This window comes from Notamacropus eugenii, chromosome X (genome assembly GCF_028372415.1).
Source record: "Notamacropus eugenii isolate mMacEug1 chromosome X, mMacEug1.pri_v2, whole genome shotgun sequence".
NCBI classification, from domain to species: Eukaryota; Metazoa; Chordata; class Mammalia; order Diprotodontia; family Macropodidae; genus Notamacropus; species Notamacropus eugenii.
This window is the reverse complement of record NC_092879.1, coordinates 89,050,348-89,069,870: the sequence shown is the minus strand read 5'-3', so window position 1 is coordinate 89,069,870 and position 19,523 is coordinate 89,050,348. Positions and strand designations below refer to the sequence as shown.

Below are 19,523 nucleotides of genomic sequence, written 5' to 3'. Positions count from 1 at the left end.
AAGCGTCTGAGGCTGGATTTGAACTCAGAAAGACTGAGTCTACCTGATACCAAGCCCAGATAGCAGCTAGCTAGGTGGCACAGATGACAGAATTCTGGGCCTGGGATCAAGAAGACCTAAGTTCAAATCCGGGCTCAGATACTTACTAGCTGTGTGACCCTGGGCAAATCACTTCACCCCATTAGTTTTGTCATCTGTGAAATGAGCTGGATAAGGAAACCTGCAGGCCATTCCAGTATCTTTGCCAAGAAAACCTCAAATAGGGTCACGAAGAAGCACAATTAGGCAACAGTTTTTCTGAAACAGACTGAAACAACTGGTGGCATAGTGCATAGTGCAGTAAGCAAGGAATCAGGAAGAAGCAAGTTCAAATCTGACTTCAGACACTTACTAGCTGTGTGACGTTGGGCAAGTCACTTAACATCTGTTTGTCTAAAGGTTCCTCAATTATAAAATGGGGATAGTAACAGCACATACCTCACAGAGCTATTTTGAGGACTGAATAATTTAAAAAACCACTTAGCGTAGTGTCTAGCACACAGTAGGCACTATATGAATGATAATGCCCCTTCCCCTCCCCTTTCCTTAAAGGACCAAAGGCTCAAGGAGTCAGAAGGAGGATAGGGGAGCCAAAAAGCAATGAAACAAAATGAAGCAAGCCCGGCATTCAAGGACTTACTAGAGGAAGCAGCAGGTACTTATTGAAAATATATACACCAAATAAATATAAAGTAATGTTGGGAGGTGAAGGTGGCCTTCCAGGTGTGATCTTGGGCTACAGTGGCAGAGGAACAACTGCCAGAAATAGGAGGTGACTGCCCTTCCGTTCTCTGTCCTTTGCACAGTGTGAAGGTCTGGGGGCCATCGTTTCAGAAGGACACTGATAAGCTGGAGAAAATCCAAGAGGGCAAACAGGATGGCAGAGGGCCTCAAGTCTAGAAAACATGAGAATCAGCTGAAAGAAATGGGGAGGGTTAGCCAGAAATAGAGAGGAACCAGCTGACTTCCTGTATTTCTAGGGTTGAGGGCACAACAGGAACTATTTAGGCTAAACACAGGCTCTGTCCCAAGGGGGAACAAGGAGGCTGACTCTCCCGAAGCTGTTGGGTAAGGTGTGGATCATACCTTTTATCGGATTCCATTTTGAGGTGGCTCTTGGGCTCACATGAGTTTGCTAAGTCTAGAGCAACCTAATACACCAGCAGGCTTTTCTGCCTCTGTTTGTGCACTTTTGCCATATCTGAATGGTGAAGTCACTTGAACTTAATCTGCTGTTTGCCTGATATGGGCAAGAAATAAGGCAGATAGGAGCTAGATAGCATAAAGTCAAAGCAAACTCATCAAATAGGCCAAATGTGCAAAAAAGAGTAAAAAATAAAAAAGAACAATGTATCAAACATGCCCAATCTTATTTCTATTGTAAATAGCTTTCTGGGTACCTCTCTCTGTCACTCCAGCCTTCCTCATCTCCCAAGGCCCAGAAGATCTGAGTCCTACATCACTCCTGTTTTTGGCCTCTTGGCCTATCAGGTGCTGGTGTTGTCCTCAAGTCAAACAATTCCAGTACCACAAGCTAAAGAGAATGGACTCACACATGTTGCCCTTCAGGCCCTCACCCCAAAGAGCAGAGTTCCTGTAATAGAACTGGGGGTTATGGCCAAAGGCTGGGATTCCAAAACTCAAGGAACAGGAACGCTACAATGAATGCTCTAATGGCCACATCCAGGGACAGAACACTGACCCCACTACACTGCGGGTCCTTGAGAGCAGGGATTGTTTTGTTTCTTTTTTCTTTCTTTGTAACTCCAGCACTTAGCACGCTGCCTGGCACATAGGAGGTAAGTGGTAAATCCTTGACGACTCCACATTGTCCCATACTACTAATAACATCAGCCAAAAAGGCAAGTAGCTAGTGGTATGCCTGACAGTGAGCTAGAGTTGGCCAAAAAGAAAAGGGGAGGAGGGATTCAAAGGAAAAAAACCCAAAATATGTGCTCTGGCTACCAAAGAAAACAACATAGGGAATCTGCGAATAAAGTGGAGAACCTACACTGATGTAAGGGGAAGGGAATAAGCAATTTCTATAGTGCCAGGTACCATGCCAAGTGCTTTATGATGACTATCTCATGTGATCTTGTATCTGTACCTCATTCAATACTCCATGAAGTAGCTGATGGTATTTTCAGTAAGATGAAATCATACCCTGTGCAAAAAATCAGTCAACAGTTGTGATGTTGAAGTTTCTTCGAAAAAGAGTTGTTGGGAAGCCCAATTGCTTCTGTTCTCTCTTTTAAGTGGTAGAAGCAGTGGATATACATAAACAAAACCACTCCAAGTCAAGTGCCACTCTACACACACACACACACACACACACACACACACACACACACGATGAAAGAGACATGATTGCTATTCAGTCATATCTAACTCTTCATGATCCCATGTGGGGTATTCTTAGCAGAGATATGGGAGTAGTTTGCCATTTCCTTCCACAGCTCATTTTACAGATGAGGAAACTGAAGCAAACAAGGTGAAGTGACTTGCCCAGGGTCACACAGCTGGTAGGGTCTGAGGCTGGATTTGAACTCACAAAGACACACACACAACACACAACACACACACACATAGACAATTTACACCATAGACAATTTACAAGAAAACAAAATGTCTGACTTACCATCATTTTTTCAAAAAGATCCAACACTTCCTTTTCAGACAAGTTCAGGGATCGCTCCTCATATAATGGTTGTGCTGCTGGAAACTCAGTCATGGCAACTTGAGAGTCAAGAGGGTGCTGAATAAGAGGTTTCTCTTTCTTGACAGCAGATTTTCTAAAACTTGTAATTCGGTCTCGCTGCAAATAGGAATGGGAAAAAAAGCTCTAAGAAAGGGGTCAAGACAAACTAAGAAATGAAGTATCCAAATAATTCTTAATATAACACAACAAACATATCACAATGATGACAAAACATTGTTTTAAGCTGCAAATTCTAATCAGAGAGCATACTATTTTGAAATTTTAAAGTAGCTCCTCAAGTGAGATTTGGGGTCCTGAGGAAAGTTCCCCACTCCCAACTCAAAGTTTCCTCCTCCCCCAATGCCTCAAAAAGACATTCCACATTTTCTCAGCACAAAGATGAAAACATCCAAGCTCCAAGCTTTGGGTACACTTATGTGGAAGAGATATATGCTTCGAAACAGGGTTTCAGAATCCAATTATGGGGAAATGGCTAGCAGGGATTTCCCTCCTCCTAAAGACTAGGAGATATTTTCATGGCTAAAATGTCAGTAAGGACAACAGTCCATACATAGGAAGAGAAGAAATCTAGGGTGCTACTCCCAACAAAGAAAATCTTAAAGGTCATTTTGTTCCCTACTAAATAACAACCAAACAGGGAGGGAAAAGATAACACCTTATTTCTACATGGCCACTTTTCCAAGAATTGTGGCATTAAGGACAACCAAATCTTGAGGCAGTGTTTCAAAGCACAATCTCTGTTAATTAGCTTGCAGCTTCACAGGGGAAAAAAAAGTTAACGACTTAAGTTGTGTTTAAAAACAATTCCATTTTTTTATAATCTGAAAAAGGTATTAGTACATAATTAGTCATGCCCATAAAACTGAACACTGTTCAATTTTATTCTGGTTTCCCTGTTATTAAGCAGCACATGCAAACCTACACCATTCATATGAAAAAGTCCAAGCATTCCACTCCATCCAGGCTGATGTCAAATTTCATTTCCCCATTTACTATAGGCTCTCCCACACTCCTCCTATTTCTTTAACATTGCCAAAAGGAACAGGGATGTTATGAACAAAACCTTCAGCTCTCACAAAAGAGTAAACCACATTATTTTAATTATCCAAAGAACACTTTCATGAAAAAAAAATGCTTAGAAAGTAACATAAATTACACACAGGCTTAAAGCATCTTATTTAGGGTTACCAAAATATTGTTTGACTCTGTATAGGTCACATAAATTGTACAGACAGGGTAAGAAAAAACAGAATTATAAAATTTGAAGACCTAGAAACAACCTTGCAAGTCTAGTCCAACCCCACCCCCCTGCCCCCACCACTTCCACCCACTGCCACTTTAATGATAAGGAGCCTGTTGGCAAAACCAAAACCAGAGCCCCCAAATTTCAGACCCTCCTAATCCCCATTCCAGCTAGCTAGTGAGCTATGTGTATACATATGTGTGTGCACATAACATGCATATATACATACAGAAATACATGTTTACAGATAGATAGATAGATAGATAGATAGATAGATAGATAGATAGATAGATAGATGTATAAAATGATATTTCAAGTTCCCATGATCTAGGATTTTTTAGAACTAGGGGTTTTAGAGATAAATTTTCCACACCTTAACATATAAAAAATGTTGAAGTAACCCTAAATAAGGCATGCAATGTGTTTAACATATGCGTTATATTTCACAGTACACAAGGTTATTATGGACATTGAAACATCTAAATATGTAGGAAATCAATCAATATTCCATGATCTTTTTCCCATTATCCCATACGTCAATTAACGAAAAATTAAGTATGACCATAAATAAGGTCACAGACTGAGGAGCTCTGAACCTGGAGTATCCATACCCCCAAAGAGCCCATGGATAGATTTTAGGAGGTCTATGAACTTGGACTGGAAAAAATAACATCTTTATTTTCACTCAGCTCTAAATGCAATTTAGTATTTTCTCCAATTATTTGAAAAAACCTTATTCTGAGCAGGTGTCCTTGGGATTCCTCCAGACTTCTGCCCAAATGGTTCAGATGCCCCAACAAAGGTGAAGAAGCCCTGGGCTAGATATCAAAGGACACTCTGAGGCCAGGGAGTCTAACCTCAGAGAGGCAGGGTAGTCCAGTGGGAAGAGAGTTGCATTTGTAAACAGAGGGCCAGCATTTATAACTCCACTCTGCCACCTCCCACTTAAATGACTTTGGGTGATTCATTTAACCTCTTCTGGGTCTCAGTTTCTTCAACTACAAAATAAGGGCTGGATTAGATGACTTCTAAAGTCCCTTCTAATTCAGTCATTTTACTGATAAGCAAACTGAGGCTGGAGGAAATTAAATTACTTGACCAAGGTACCAAAGGAAGTTAGCATCAGAGGTAACATTTGAACCCAGGTCCTCTGACTTCAGAGTCAAGTGCCCTTTCCATTGTACACAGAGTTACCATGAAAGCAAGCATTATATGCACGCAAAAATAATGGTACTGGTGCACTTGGATTATTTATTATTTCCTAAGTTCTATATTCATTCTATCTTGAATTCCTAAAGAACTTTTGTTTCTATCTTTCCAAGGGGAAGTGAAATTAAGTAAAATGGCATCAACACGTATAAAGTGCCAGCAGTAATCTACACTATTATTTGTAGATGGTTAACTTTTAAATAAAACAAGGAAAAGTTGTTCCAAATAGATTTCTTTATTTTAATTGATCAGAAAACAAATGATAGAATTAAATTCTGTTTTAGTAACCATTTCCACTAAGATTGGTGATGATGGTGTCAAATTCCTCCTCAACAACTTATCTTTTCTTGCTTACTATTTAACATGCTATTTTCTTGACATTTACTCAATAATTAACCAGTGAATGTGAATGTCCACCAAAGCCTTACTGCAGTACCTCATTACAGCATGGAAGCCAAAAGCTCATCCAAAATGGATGTTACTAGTTTTGAAAGGGCTATGATATCAGCGTTTAGCAGTTGTTGATGTTGCTAATAGATGTAATGCTTAAGATGTGTAAAATAAATCCAAGTATAACTATAACATCAAAACTGCTCAATCTCAACAATATTGATGGGAAAGGGCTGTCCACAAGATACAGATATATGACTATTTTTATATTCCTACATATAGATCAATGTTTTAATGTCCATATACTTTAGTGAAAAGATAACATGCATCGATAATCTAACATAACATGCTACGAAGGCCACCTTACCATATCATCAGCCAAAGTTTTTATTTGAATGTTCTATTAAAACCAAAAGGAAACAAAAAAAAAAATTACCTGTCAGACATTTTTACATAATTGGTACACAAATTACAACATGAGAAAAACCAATTAAACATTCTATTAATCCAGGTACTTCATCTCCAAATACTTAAGAAGCATCAGGAAATTTTGCAAAACACATGTAAACATGCATGTGCACACACGCACGTACACACAGCAAAACACAAAAGAGAATTCCCTCAAAGGTTTCCTCTTTTCCCCCCTTTACTCCAATGCCAAACCTGGCTCAAAGTAAAAGCACTGAATTGATTAAGTGCTTGTGTGCTGAGCACTGGGGAAATACCAAGTTTCAACAGTTTCTGAAACACTGGCTCTTAGAGTCCTATAGGATGTCATGGTACACACACATTCATCAAACAGGTGCCAAGTATTAGGTGAGTTCAAATTTAGAATCTGGGAGTGAATGGGAGTGGTGAGAGGCATTTCAGATAGAGGTAAGAGGATAAGGAAAAGGTAGAGGGGCAAAAAAAGGAAGGCATGCAGGAGAGTGCATGTGTGTGAAGACTAACGTGAACGTAGGTACATGGAAAAAAATAATATGAACTAAAGCTAGAAAAGTAGGGGATCATCAAATGCTGGGGGGCCCAAATTGCCAGGCCAAAGAGCTTTAAATCCAGCAGCAAGGAGAAGAATGGTTTGGAGAGTGAGCTTTAACAACAGGCCAGGGAGAAAAGAAATATGCATTTCTACAGCACCTACGATGTGCCAGGCACTGTACTAAGGACTTTACAAACTTTATCTCATTTGATCCTCGCAACAATCATGACAGGCAGGTGAAACCCATTTTACAATTGAGGAGATTAAGGCGGATAGAGATTAAGTGAATTGCTAGCAAGTGTCTGTGGTTCCATTTGGACTTGGGTCCTCCTGACTTTGGGAACTGTGGCGCCCCCTAGTCGTTTCACTGTATCATGCAGACAGATGTGTATCTGCAACACTGTACTAGGTACAGGGAATGCGACAATAAAATATATCTTAATTTAAAGGTTTCATTGAGCAACAGATTGGGCATTCTGTATAATACGCACATCTGATATGAGAAAAATGGTTTTTCACGTAGATTTCTCACACTTGAAAATTTATGACTACAAATGTTGATGTTGATGAATATATTACTTAGCCTTTCCTTTAGAAACTGCTCAAAAAGAGATAAACTTAATCTGCTGAGAAAAAAAAACTCTTCAAATGGAAAAGGGGTTATTATGGGGTTTTTTACCCTGATATTAAAGCATATTTCAAGTACAATGTAGAAGTTTCCATTAATTTATCGAGGATGGAAAAAAAACCAACTATTTCCACCAACAAAGTTTAATCACAAAATGAGAAACATGTAAAAGTAGATGAAACCAATAATTAAAGGAACCATAAAAGTTGATTTCATTAAAAGACTGAATTATATTGACTACATTGATTCAATTCCCATCTTAAATGCCAAATAAAAACATTTATTGCATTAAAGAAACAGATTTTCACATATAATGAAACTGTGAAAGGACAAGATGACACATTTTATCCAAAGGTGATTGATTTGATTTTGATCATATCCCTAAATAAGAAAGCACTTAGGAACTCATTGTTGCTCATCTGTATTCTGCAGCTCTAACGATAATAGGCATGATGAGGGTACACTGACCATCTATTATCATTAAAAGTTAAAACTTGAAACCAATGACATAGTATGTCAGCAATCAAACTTGATTAAAACAATTTGTGACCAACTATATTAATATAAGTTAGAACTATATATCATATGAACATCAGTCTAGAATCCCAAACCCTTAAGGATAAGAGAAATGTTTGATTTAGTTACAAACTCTAATGTTGATGTTCTGATTACAATACAAGAGTCATTCATTATTGAAAGAAAATTAAGTTTTAATTTTCTCAATCAGCCAGAAATTAACAAAAACAGCAAGAAATAAGGAATCAACTCTCTCTTGGTTAGTGTTATATGGTAATGCAATGATTTAGAAACAATGTTAAAATTACTCCTGTACCAAGGAAATTGGCCAGCTTCAATAGTATATAATTCAAAACTCTTCCCCTCAAGTGAAAAAAAAGAAGACATTAGTTTTCTATGCTTTCTTCACCTTTGGGGGATGCTAGACATATAATTTCACCAGGAATAAAGAGAATTTCCAGTTGTTTGTCATCCAACAAGAAAAAGCAGCGACTCATCCTGGGTAAAAGTCTTGGAGAGCTGCCTACTACATCAAAAGGTGAAATGACTTGTCCAAAATCACACAGTTAACGAGTTAGGCTGAAGGCAAGATGCAAACCCAGGCCTTCCTGACTCTGCAGGAATCTTTCTAGTCCCTATGTGCTACCCTACCTTTAAAGAAGGAAATGAAATAAGCTAATGATTTCAACTGAAATAAAAGTCTGTCACATATGTTTCAATCAAAAGTCTCTTCTGGTTTTCTGAATCAGACTAATCAATTAATTCCTCAAGGAAGACAGTAAGCAAAAAGAGCCCAAAGGTCAATAAAATCAGATTCCTCTCCCATCTGTCCAGATACTGTGCTCACTCTGAACCTTAACAGCCTTACCAAAGAAATTAAAATGAACACTTCACTCCTCCAACAGCACACTTCACAACAAAACTAAACATTTTGTATACACCTATACTATAATATAAAAAGAAGCTACCTTTTATAAAGGATCAAAAAGGAGGCTTATTTGACCAAGGTTGAAGGAGCTTTGAGAGGGGACAAGAGGAGGCCATGATTTGATCATCAAAAAGAGCAGCTGGACAATAAGGGGATTTTTTCCAGTGGTCACAAGCAAGAGACTAAGAGGCACCAAACAGAAGTCTAAGGCTAGGTCCCCAGATGGTATGAACAACCCTAGTACAGGCAAACAGCCTAACAAATGGGTCACTAGGGAGCAAGTAGGATAGGAGGCAAAAGATCACCATCACCAAGAAGTCCATCTAAAAGCCCTTTTCAGTCCTTTTTGAGGAAGTGATTTGAAAGGACCTAAAGCATCATGAGAACTAAAAAGATTCTCACCACCACATCTCTTCCCAGGTCCTTTGTAGTCATTTAAGGCAGAATACCACTACCACCACCACTCCCCCCCCCACACACACACACATACACACATACATCTCATCGGTATAGATTTAGGATAGAAACAGGGGGTAGGTCAAGAGTTAAGAGGAATTATCTGGTCACAACTTAAAACAAGTGTTTTGGTGTTGTTCAGTTGTCTCAGTCATGTCCAACTCTTCATGACTCCCTTTTCATGGCCAAGATACTGGAATGTTTGCCATTTCCCTCTCCATCTCATTTTACACAAAAGAAAACATGGTGAAGTGACATGCCATGGATCATACAGCTAGTAAATGTCTGAGGTCTCATTTGAACTCAGGTCTTCCTGATTCCAGGCCTGGCACTCCACACACTGTGTCAACCAGGTGCCCAAACAAGAGTTTAGACTGAGAATATCCAAGGAGAAATGAAGATGTTCAGTTCAAAAGACAAATTTAAATGCCTAAAGACTTCCAGAGCTTACTGGCCTGATGTGGCTTGGTGGGGTCAAGTATCATAAAAGAGCTGAAATACCACTGGGACTATGAGCTAAAAAAGCTGAAAGAAATGTGGCTGAGTTGCAAGCAAAGAGAGCAGAACAGAAGGAAACCCAGGTCAAGAGGCAAAGCAGCTCCAAGTTCAATGACATAAGCAGCTCAGTGGGGAAACAAGCAAAAGCCTCAGAGACACAAAAGGATTCCAGCAGGGATGCCACCTAATAAAACTGAGTTGCCTTAACTACACATATCTTCTCTAAGTGAGCATGTGTGTTTCACAGAGCCATTCCCATTCTAACCAGTGCTATGTTAACCAGCATGACAGAACACTCCTGTAAGTAGAGGAAGAATTTTTGTTGATCCTGACTTTTCGGTCAGGGGTAGGGGAAGGGAGTCTAGGTGCAATCAGACTGTGCAGATGGAGCCAGTCAGATCTGGGCTGAAAATGGTGATGAAATATAAATGCCCCATTGAGTGGGACAGACTTAGTGAAGACTCCTCAGATTGTAATTTTTCTCCCAGGGGTGAGGTAAGGCCTAAAGGCTCAAGGTTACAATATTTTTAGAATAGAATAGTTCCATATAAGGATATAAAACTGTGTAGTGTATTAGGGTCTCAATGACTAGACAAAACTTACATAATTCCTCGATGTCTTCATTTCAAAAGGGATTGGTTAGATTTCGTGTCTAGAATGTAAGACCATATTCTCAGCTAATGAGGATAATGGTCAGTGGGGGGAGGAGGGACTTGCGTTAGGGTCTATATAAATCACTGTCCTGTTCTTTGTCTTCGGCTTTCCTACTCCAGGTGAACTGCTGTAGGATTGTCCAGATTCTCGAGAATCGAATAAATCTCTTTTCTGTCATCACTTTGAGAGGCCTCTGAGTAATTGATTTATGTAGGGACCTGAGCCATCCCACACACCATCATTACAGTAAGGAGAGTCTGTACTTGCATATACATCCTACTGGGGGGATAGGGGGAGTCTGAGGACCAGTAGAACAGAAGCATGAAGGTTTTTCACTGAATAAGAAGGAGCAAACTGTCAGAGTCGAGACTTATTAAAGGCAGAGATAGAATTTGGTAAAGAGAAATTTCCGAAACCATGAGAATATGAACACTTGAGCTGAAAAGGAAAAAAAGAGTTCAGCTTCAAGAAGTGAATCTGAAAGAGGAAAAGGACTGAGGAGTAAAGACCTCAAGAGAAGAACTCAAGGAGAAAGGAGTTGGCAAGATGACTAGGAAAGGCAAATGAGAGGAAAAACTAAGAGGTGTAAGAAAAGTTCCTGAGAAAAAGGTAATGGAGCTGGGTGTGGTTATTGAGTTGTTGATAAATGTCTTAAGGAGAAGATTAGAAAGTGAATTATATAAAACCACAAACAGTTCCAAAAAAGAAAGGGAGGTGGGGGGGTAAGGGAGGGAGTAGGAGTAGGAAGAGAAGCTAATTAGAGACATAAACAGCTGACTGGGACACAATCTAAAAAAGGGATTTGGATTGCTAGCCCACAGGTGAAATATTTTAATATCCTGGCCAGGCCAAGGATGAAGAATATTTAACAAAGGCTCGAAAGAATTTATCTGCATATTATCTTCCAAATTTGATCAAAAGGGCTATAAAACCAAAAGGAAAGGGAAAGGAAAGGGAAAAGGCGGGATGGGTGGAAACAAGCATTTAGTAAGTGTGCCACACATTGTGCTAACTCTTTACAAATATTATCTCATTTGATCCTCACAACAACCTTGGGAGATAGGTGTTATTATCTCCATTGTACAGATGAGGAAACTGAGGCAGACCAAGGTTAAGTGATTTGTCCAGAGCCACAAAGTTAATATGTATCTGGTGTCACATTTTAACTCAAGTCTTCTTGACTTCTATAAGCTTAGTGCCCTATCCACTGCACTATCTAGCTGCTAAGGGAGCTGCTAAGATAACTGCTTATAGAAAGCCAACAAGCTAGAGATCATCAAAAAAAGGTAATTATAATAAAGTAGGGATTTTTTACCCTTTTGTGTCACGAACCTCTCTGGTAATCACACTGAGACCCTTTCTCTAAATGTTTTCAAATGCATAAAACATATAGCTAAAGGTTACTGATAGAGAAGAAACATAAGCTCTTCCCATCTTCCCAAGCCATTTCCTTCACCATGCTACCTATACTGTGACCATCCTCCTCCCCCACAAATCTCCTCTGATGGGTCAACTGTCATCTTATCTTGCCTCCATCCAGGCTGCAGGCCTCTGCTCAGCCATTTCAGGGTCATGAGGTTGGCAGCACTGGATTAAAGCATGAATGCAGACCACTCTTTCTCAGGCATCTGTTTAGGAGGAAAGGAGACAAAAAGTCCAATCGCTTCCAGGAGTGGCAGGTTAAAGGGTTCTTTTTTCTGAATAGGGGAAACTTAGACATGTTTATAGGTCTAGGGAAAGGGCCCAGAAATAAAGGGATTGAAGATGCATGAGACTGATAAGAGTTGAGGTCAAGGAGAAGCTGAGAGTGAGACAGTATCAACAGAGAGAGGACCTAACTTTTGCAGGGAGAAGTTCAAAATCTTCTAAGGCTCAAAGACAGGAGAAAAGAATAGGTGAGGACACTTAGAAGATCTAAAGAGCAGAAGAAAACTGAAGGAGTTAGCTACCCCACAGGCTGAATGTAAGTACTACTATCCCCATTTCAGATACCAGGAAAACATGGGTCAAAGTTCATCTTGCCTAGTATTACAAGGCTAATAAAGAGCAGAGCAAGACTTCAAATCCAGGTCTCCAAGTAATGACAGATGCCCTCAGTGATGCTTATAATTAATGGGCAGTGAAAAAACAAGTCTAAAAGAGAAGCTCCAATGGATTTGGGGAAGCTCCAATGGAGAGAGTGGAAGGGGGCCATGACAGCAGCATCGCTGGGGTGGAGGAGGAGAAAAAAGGTGTACAGGCCTCTCAAATGACTTCTTTGATAGAGGCAACACATTCTAGTTCGCTTAAATTCACTTCAATCCAACAAGAACCTACTATGTGCAAGGATACCAGTGACACAAAGCAAAACAAATCAGCCTCTGTCTTCAAGGAGCTTACATTCTACTGGATTCCCTTCTGATCCATTAGTCTATGACACAAAATCTCTTCCTGCTATAAAGTTAGCATGGGATATGCCAGTATAGTGAATGGCCTTGCTGCCACCTACAAATCTCAAGGATAGGTCCTTAATCCCTTGGGTGGTAACAAAGGGAATGACTAGAGGCTAATGCAAGCTGTGCTGTGTCTGTCTGACAAACAAGGGAAAAATCAATACCAAAGAAAAGAAGACCATAAAGTTGCCTTAATTTCACTCTTATAGAGCAGGAATTAAATTGGCAAGGTAATTCTCATAATAAGGCTGATGAGATAATCATATCTACCCTACAACAGTCCTGACCCAGAACTTCATTTCTATATGGATTACATATTTGATCAATAATCAAATATAAAGGCAGAGAGAAGGAAGTTCAGGAACACAGAGACAACCTGAAAAAGCTTTTGGACTACCATGTTAAATTTGTTACATACTTTCTTAAAGTAGTACTTAAAAGATTTCTGATTTCATACACATCATCTTTCTATTCATTATACTATATATGGAAATGATTGTGTTTGTTGATGTTCAAGTTTACAATAAAGAAAATTTAATAAAATAATAATCAAATGAGGAGAAGTATCTCATTGTGAATTATATAGTAAAACGCATCCTGCAATACAAGGTCCCATATACAGCAAAATATTTATAGCAGCATTTTTTTTTGTAGCATAGAATTAGAAACAAAACAGATGCCTACCAATTGGAGAATGGCTAAACAAATTGTGTTACATAAATGTAATGGAAGCAATATTGCTGCTCTATAAGAAATAAAGAATATGATAAATACAAAGAAGCATGACAAGACCTATATAAACTAATGAGGAATGAAGTAAACAGAACCAGGAAAGCAATCAACATAATAACTAATGGAAATGGGAAGAACAATAACAAAATCAGAACTGAATGCTACAAAATGAGAATTCTCGAGCATGAATGTAAAGATCTAGGAATATGCTTCTTTCTCTCCTTCCTCCCCAAAGGTAGGGGACTCTGAAGGGGGAACCCTACACAAAATGTCAGACTTGGTTTATTGTTGAGTTTTGCTTAGTGCTTTCATTTTCTCTTTCTGTCATTCTTTGCTCTAAGGTCCTGCTCTCTATGAGAGGGAGAGTGGTAGAATAGATTGGGCCCTGTAGGTAATGTAAAAAGCCAAATATATCAATACAGATTTTTAAATACATCAAAGCTTGATAAAGAAATAAACATGATCCAACACAATTACATTTCATGTGTATCCTACTTCTTTTTAACCATGAATAACTTCAATGCTGACACAGAATAAAATTGAAATGCTCAATCAATGTTGCCATGTGAAAGCATAGATAATTCAGCCAAAAGTGAATTACTGCATTAAATGTCCCAGGAGTATGACCTGAAATGCTATTTAACTCTATTAATAGTTGGCACTATTAGTCTGTAATTGTAGCACTGAGTCAAAAATCTTTGATGTAAACTTCATCATCTTTTCCAAAGCGAATACATTACATCCTCTCAGTTTGTTGTGTTGATTCTTACATGTTTTGCCTCCTTCAGGGTGAGCAGATTTCTCACAGTGACTCCCAAAAGCAAACTACATAAAGCATGAGACTGATTTAAACTCCTTTTTTCTGTCATATACAGATCTCCTAAATCATTACAATTAAACTTCCAGAGTGACTTGATTTTAAATTTGATACCTCTAGCTTATTCATTTTACTATTTATAACTATTAACAAGAAATCACCTAATTACTTTTTAACTAAGTTCAACTTGCTGGTCATAGTTTCCCATGTAGCATAACTGCCTGAAAGCTGTTTTCCTCAAAAGGTAAACAGAGCATGATAAAACTTTCAAGAATTGAAGCTTATGATTAATACTTGTAATCAAAATCCCCTAAGGATCTGTGATTTTCTGATACAAAAAGCAGAGAGAGGTTAAGTGACTTACCCAGGATCACCTACCTAATTAATTAGTGTCACAATGTCAGATTTGAATACTGGGGGATAACTGACAATGGAGAGAAAGCAAAGAAGCTCAATTTTTTTTGCTTTGTTTTTGTTGGTTTTTTGGTTATTGTTTTAGGGGTTGGTGGGGTTTTTGTTTTTTGCAAAGTAGAATGACCTTTGCACTGAAAATTCCAGAGTAAAAGTTGCTAACAGAGAATTAATATCCAAAATAAGAGAGTAGCAAGAGAGCACCTAGTTGTCCATGATCAATTCAAGTCACCAGTTCAGATGGACAATATCCTCAGGTAGTGAAAACAAATGAAGCAACTATCAATGATGCTGAAAGACTATGGAAAAATAGGACCGCCAGATTGACAATAAGCAAATGTCCTAATTTTCAAAAAGGGAAAGAGAAGACCGACTTTAGTTCTATGGGCTTAATTTGATCTCTGGGAAAATTCTAGAATGGCTCATCAAAGAGATGGTCAGGAAATATTTAGGGAAGCAAGGATCAGAGAAACAATAAGCTTCATCAAGAACAGGTCATGTCAGACCAACCTTATTTCCTCTTTTGACAGGATTACTAAACTTGTAGATAAGAGAGTACACTAAAGATACAGTTTATTTAGATTCTGGCCAAACTTTTGATAATAGCTAACATCTACAAAGTGATGTAAAGTTTACAGACTACTTTACATATATTATTTCATTTGATTCTCATAACACCCATGAATCTCAAGCTCAATAGTATCTCAACCTATTCTTGTAGAGAAAAAGGAAACACATGAACAAAACAACAAAATAATTAGATGCAGTCAGAACTGACTGGATGGCTGAACTCAAAGAGTAATTTAATGGTTTAACGTCAACATAGCAGGTCATTTTCAATGAAGAACCCCAGGTTATTCCTTGAGGACAAAGAGCTGTGTTATTTAATTTTTTATCAATGACTTGAAAAAGTTTAGACAATGTGTTTATCAAACATGTCGATGACAAAAAGCTGGGAGAAATAACTAATAACACTGGATGACAGATGGAGGGTCCAAAAGGATCTTGCAGGCTACATCATTGGGCTACACCTAATAAGATGAAATTCAAAAGCGATACATGTAGAATCTTTCACATTGAATACCAAAAAATCAACCTCACAAGGGCAAGATGGTGGAGGCGTGGTTAAACAGGACGAGTTCTGAAAAAGATTTGGAGTCTTAAGTGGATAGTAAACTCAACATGAGTCAACAGCATGATTGAACAGCAGCCAAACAAAAAACTTTCTCTGCTTTATCTCTGCCTGGTTTAAATACAAAGACTGTATGTATCTCGTAGAAAGGCCCCTTCTTTCTCCGTTTTGGCAAACAATGTATGTAATACTAGAATGAATTATTCTATGAATTTGATAGAAATCACTTATACATCTAGCTAGCCTTGTTTTTTTTTTTCTTCACAGTTTCTCTGTGGCTTAGTCAATTTCTTTTTCTGAGACTAGGTTAAATTCTTAAGTTCTTATTCTGCTAATGTGGATAATTTTATATATTTGTGAACATTCATTCATTTAATTTATCAGTTTTGCTTACATTAAACTTACAAAAGTCTAAGATAATTTTGTTTCCTCTTCATTTGTTATGAATTCTTTCTTTTCATCATATGGGCAACGCTGTTTTCTTTTAACTCAAACTGCCTAAACATTTATCTTTTTTAATAGTTCTTCATCTTCCCCCTCCAAAACTCCCCCCTCCAGCTTTTACTTTTATCAATTCAATAGCATTATTGTTTTCAATTTTCTCCTCTGACAGTGTCACCAACATGTCAGAGGCACCCATGACCTCATGCCAGGACTACTTCACTAGTCTCTACTCAGCTGGCAAAGTCATCAGACCAGGTCACCCTCCTATTCAATAAATCCACCAGTTTCCTATCACCTACAGGCTCAAATATAAAACCCTGTTTGGCATCCCAAGACCTTCATTATCAGACCCCACCTCCCCCCACGCCCACACATTTCTGCTCTCCTTACTCCTTCCACCTCCCTCGCATGCCCCACCAGGTACCCTTCCATCCAGTGATCCTGGTTTCCTTGCAGTTCCTCTCTCCAATCTGGGTATTTTCCCTGGCTGTCCCCGAGGCATGGATGGAATGCTCTCCTGCCTCATCTCCACCTCCTGCTTTCCCAAATGCCCTTCATTTTCCAGCTAAAATCCCACCTTCCTGTAAGAAGACTTTCCTGACCCCTCTTATTTCCAATTGCTCCTACTATGTATACTGTGTTTGTATATTGTTACTAGTACGTTGTGCCACCCCTACTTAGATTATGAGCTCATGGAGAGAAGGCACTGTCTTTTACATTGTTTTGCATTCCCAGGCCTTGGCCCAGAGCTGGTGTTTAATAAATGTTTACTGACTAACCTCTTTATTTTCAGGATATCCTGTTTAGAATTTGTTTTGTTTACTAGTTTTAATTTGCACACCCAATGTTTTTTCTTTCTCTTTTTGGTGGATGGAAGTGTTTAAAGGACAACAAGTTTCCTCTAAAAATAGCTTCAGCTACATCTCAAAACTTTAGATATGTTGTCTCATTCTTACCATTTTCTTTTATGAAACTATTTATTGTTTCTATGATTTATTCTTTGGTCTATCAATTCCTTAGGAGTAAATTATTTACTTTCCATTTAAAACTTAATCCTTTCTTCAAAGTTCCTTTTTTATTGCATTGTGGTCAGTAAAAGATAACTTGAATATTTCCGCATACTCTTTTCAAGTATCATTTAATAATCCCCAGTCAAAATCAATTCAGATCCTTAACTCTATTTTTAACTTATTTATCATTTTCTTAGATTTCTCTGGACCAGAAAGAGATACATGGAAGTTTCCACTTATTATAGTTTTACTGTCTATTTCTCCCCATAATTCAATTAACTTTTCCTTCAGGTACTTAGCTACAATGCCATTTAGTAAGTCTATATTAAATATTGATATTAATTCATTATCTATGGGTACCTTTAAGCATAATGTGGTTTCCCTGCTTATTTCTTTCAGTCATGTCTATTTTTACTATCGTCTTGTCTGAGATCATGATTGCTACCTCTCTCCTTTTTGGAATTTGCATGAGACATAAAAAATTCTGCTCCAGTCCCTCATTTTAACTCTGTGGGATCTTTACTTCAAGTACATTTCTTCTAAACAACACCGCTGTTGGATTCTAATTTATAATTCATTCTGCTACCCTCCTCCATTAATCCTTTCTCCCTGTATGATCCACCTCCATTTTGACTACTGAACTCCCTAGCATCAAATCTCCTTTTACTGGAAACCCTCTCCAACCCTTCTTAATTCTAGTGCCTTTCCTCTGTCAACTGCTCTCTATTTATCCTGCACATAGCTTTGTACATATTTATTTACATGCTGCCTCCCCCATTAGACTGTAAGCTCCTTGAGGGCATGGGCTGTTAAGCTAAGGTGACCAGAATGGCAAAGGGCAGTCATCATGCCCTACACCTACCCTACACTGGAAGCAACTAGGTTAGTGAGTTGTCCAAAAACAGAATAGGAAGTGTTTCACTGGTCATGTGTGAGCAGAGGTTTGATGACCACTTATTAGGAATGTCATCAGCAGGATGCTCTGAAGAAAGGCTGAAATAGCTAACTTCTGAGGTCCCTTCCCACTCTGTTATCCATGCTGGTTAACCTTCTTGGGCTAGCCTCTCAAAGCCTATTTAAGCCCAGAAAAACACTTTCAATGAAAAATAATAACCTCCTTTTACAACATTAATCTCTCTCTTTCTCTAATTTCCTACAGTATTTTGGCTGTATCTCTCATAAAAGTGATACAGTCTTATCTCTTTTTCCTTTACAATTCCCTTTGTCTCTTTAAGTTCACTGAGGATTTGGGAGTTTGTCATTCATTTTTTATATCTCCCATAGTACCTGGCACAGTGCCTCACACAATGGTACTCAATGAGAATATGTTGAATTAGTGCTTTCTTAGGGAAAATGCCTTCGATGGAATTCAGTGCAAAGGGAATTTAGGGCAGCTCAGAGAATACTTATGTGCTGCCACAGCTTCCCCTCAAGACAGAAACGCGGTAATGTCATGAATACAGATATATACATACACATCTATCACAGCTATGACAACTCCCAATAGATATCCAGAGAAAAAACAATATGGCAAGTCAGGAAAGACTTCTCTTGGCAACAGCTCTGGGAATCTCTAGTCAACGTCTATAGGGAGAAGGGAATGCAGCTTCCAATTCTCTAGAATCAAGGGACACAGTGCAATCATTCAGACTAGTGCAATCATATGCAGGGGCGTTCACATGTCAAGTTTTTATAACCTGAGGAAAGGCCCATGTTCATTCACATTTTGATTAAAGTTTCATTAGAAATTCAAAGGTTCAAAGTGATTTTCCATATGTAATTCCATCACAGTATTTTGTACATCCAAATCGCCTCTATTACAGTGACAAACACCTTTGGCAAGCATATATCTCCATTTTATGCATTGCCTGATGTTTATCCACTGAGGGTCAGTAACTAGGGTTATTTCTGTTTACCTTTCAAGAAACCTTGAATGATTTTGTTGTATGGATGAGAGGCACCTTATTGGAAGAGAATCTTCAATTTAGTGTTTTGCTGTATGAAATCAAATACTTTTTCATAATCCACAAAACAACTAAGCATAGGTCTTTGTATTTGCTACACATTAATTGTGAAACGTAAAAGATGTGCTCCACCATAAAACATTGCTTACAAAAGCCCACTTGTTCACTACTAATGCCCTCAGTGAAGATACAGATCATGTATAGATGCTGTTCCAATATTTTGTACAGATAGGAGAGTGAGCATATAGGTGGGCAAATATTAACAGTCTCTTGGTTGACTTTTTCAGTAAATCAATATCAATAAGGCCCAGGATTTTTTCCA

The 19,523-nt window shown here is 38.4% G+C and overlaps 1 protein-coding gene across 7 annotated transcripts in view; it reads right to left on the bottom strand.

Moving 5' to 3' along the window:
* The window catches only part of DIAPH2 (diaphanous related formin 2), a 1,011,052-nt gene that overhangs the window by 939,130 nt on the left and 52,399 nt on the right, over positions 1-19,523 (bottom strand). For 6 of the 7 annotated variants that reach the window (XM_072625718.1, XM_072625715.1, XM_072625716.1 and 3 more), the window contains exons 2-3: positions 5,968-6,000; positions 2,678-2,854 (exon numbers count right to left, since the gene is read on the bottom strand). In XM_072625718.1, coding sequence (XP_072481819.1) covers positions 2,678-2,854; positions 5,968-6,000 — 210 coding nt within the window. The remainder of the gene's footprint in view (positions 1-2,677; positions 2,855-5,967; positions 6,001-19,523) is intronic. The other variant, XM_072625719.1, reaches the window with a different exon arrangement.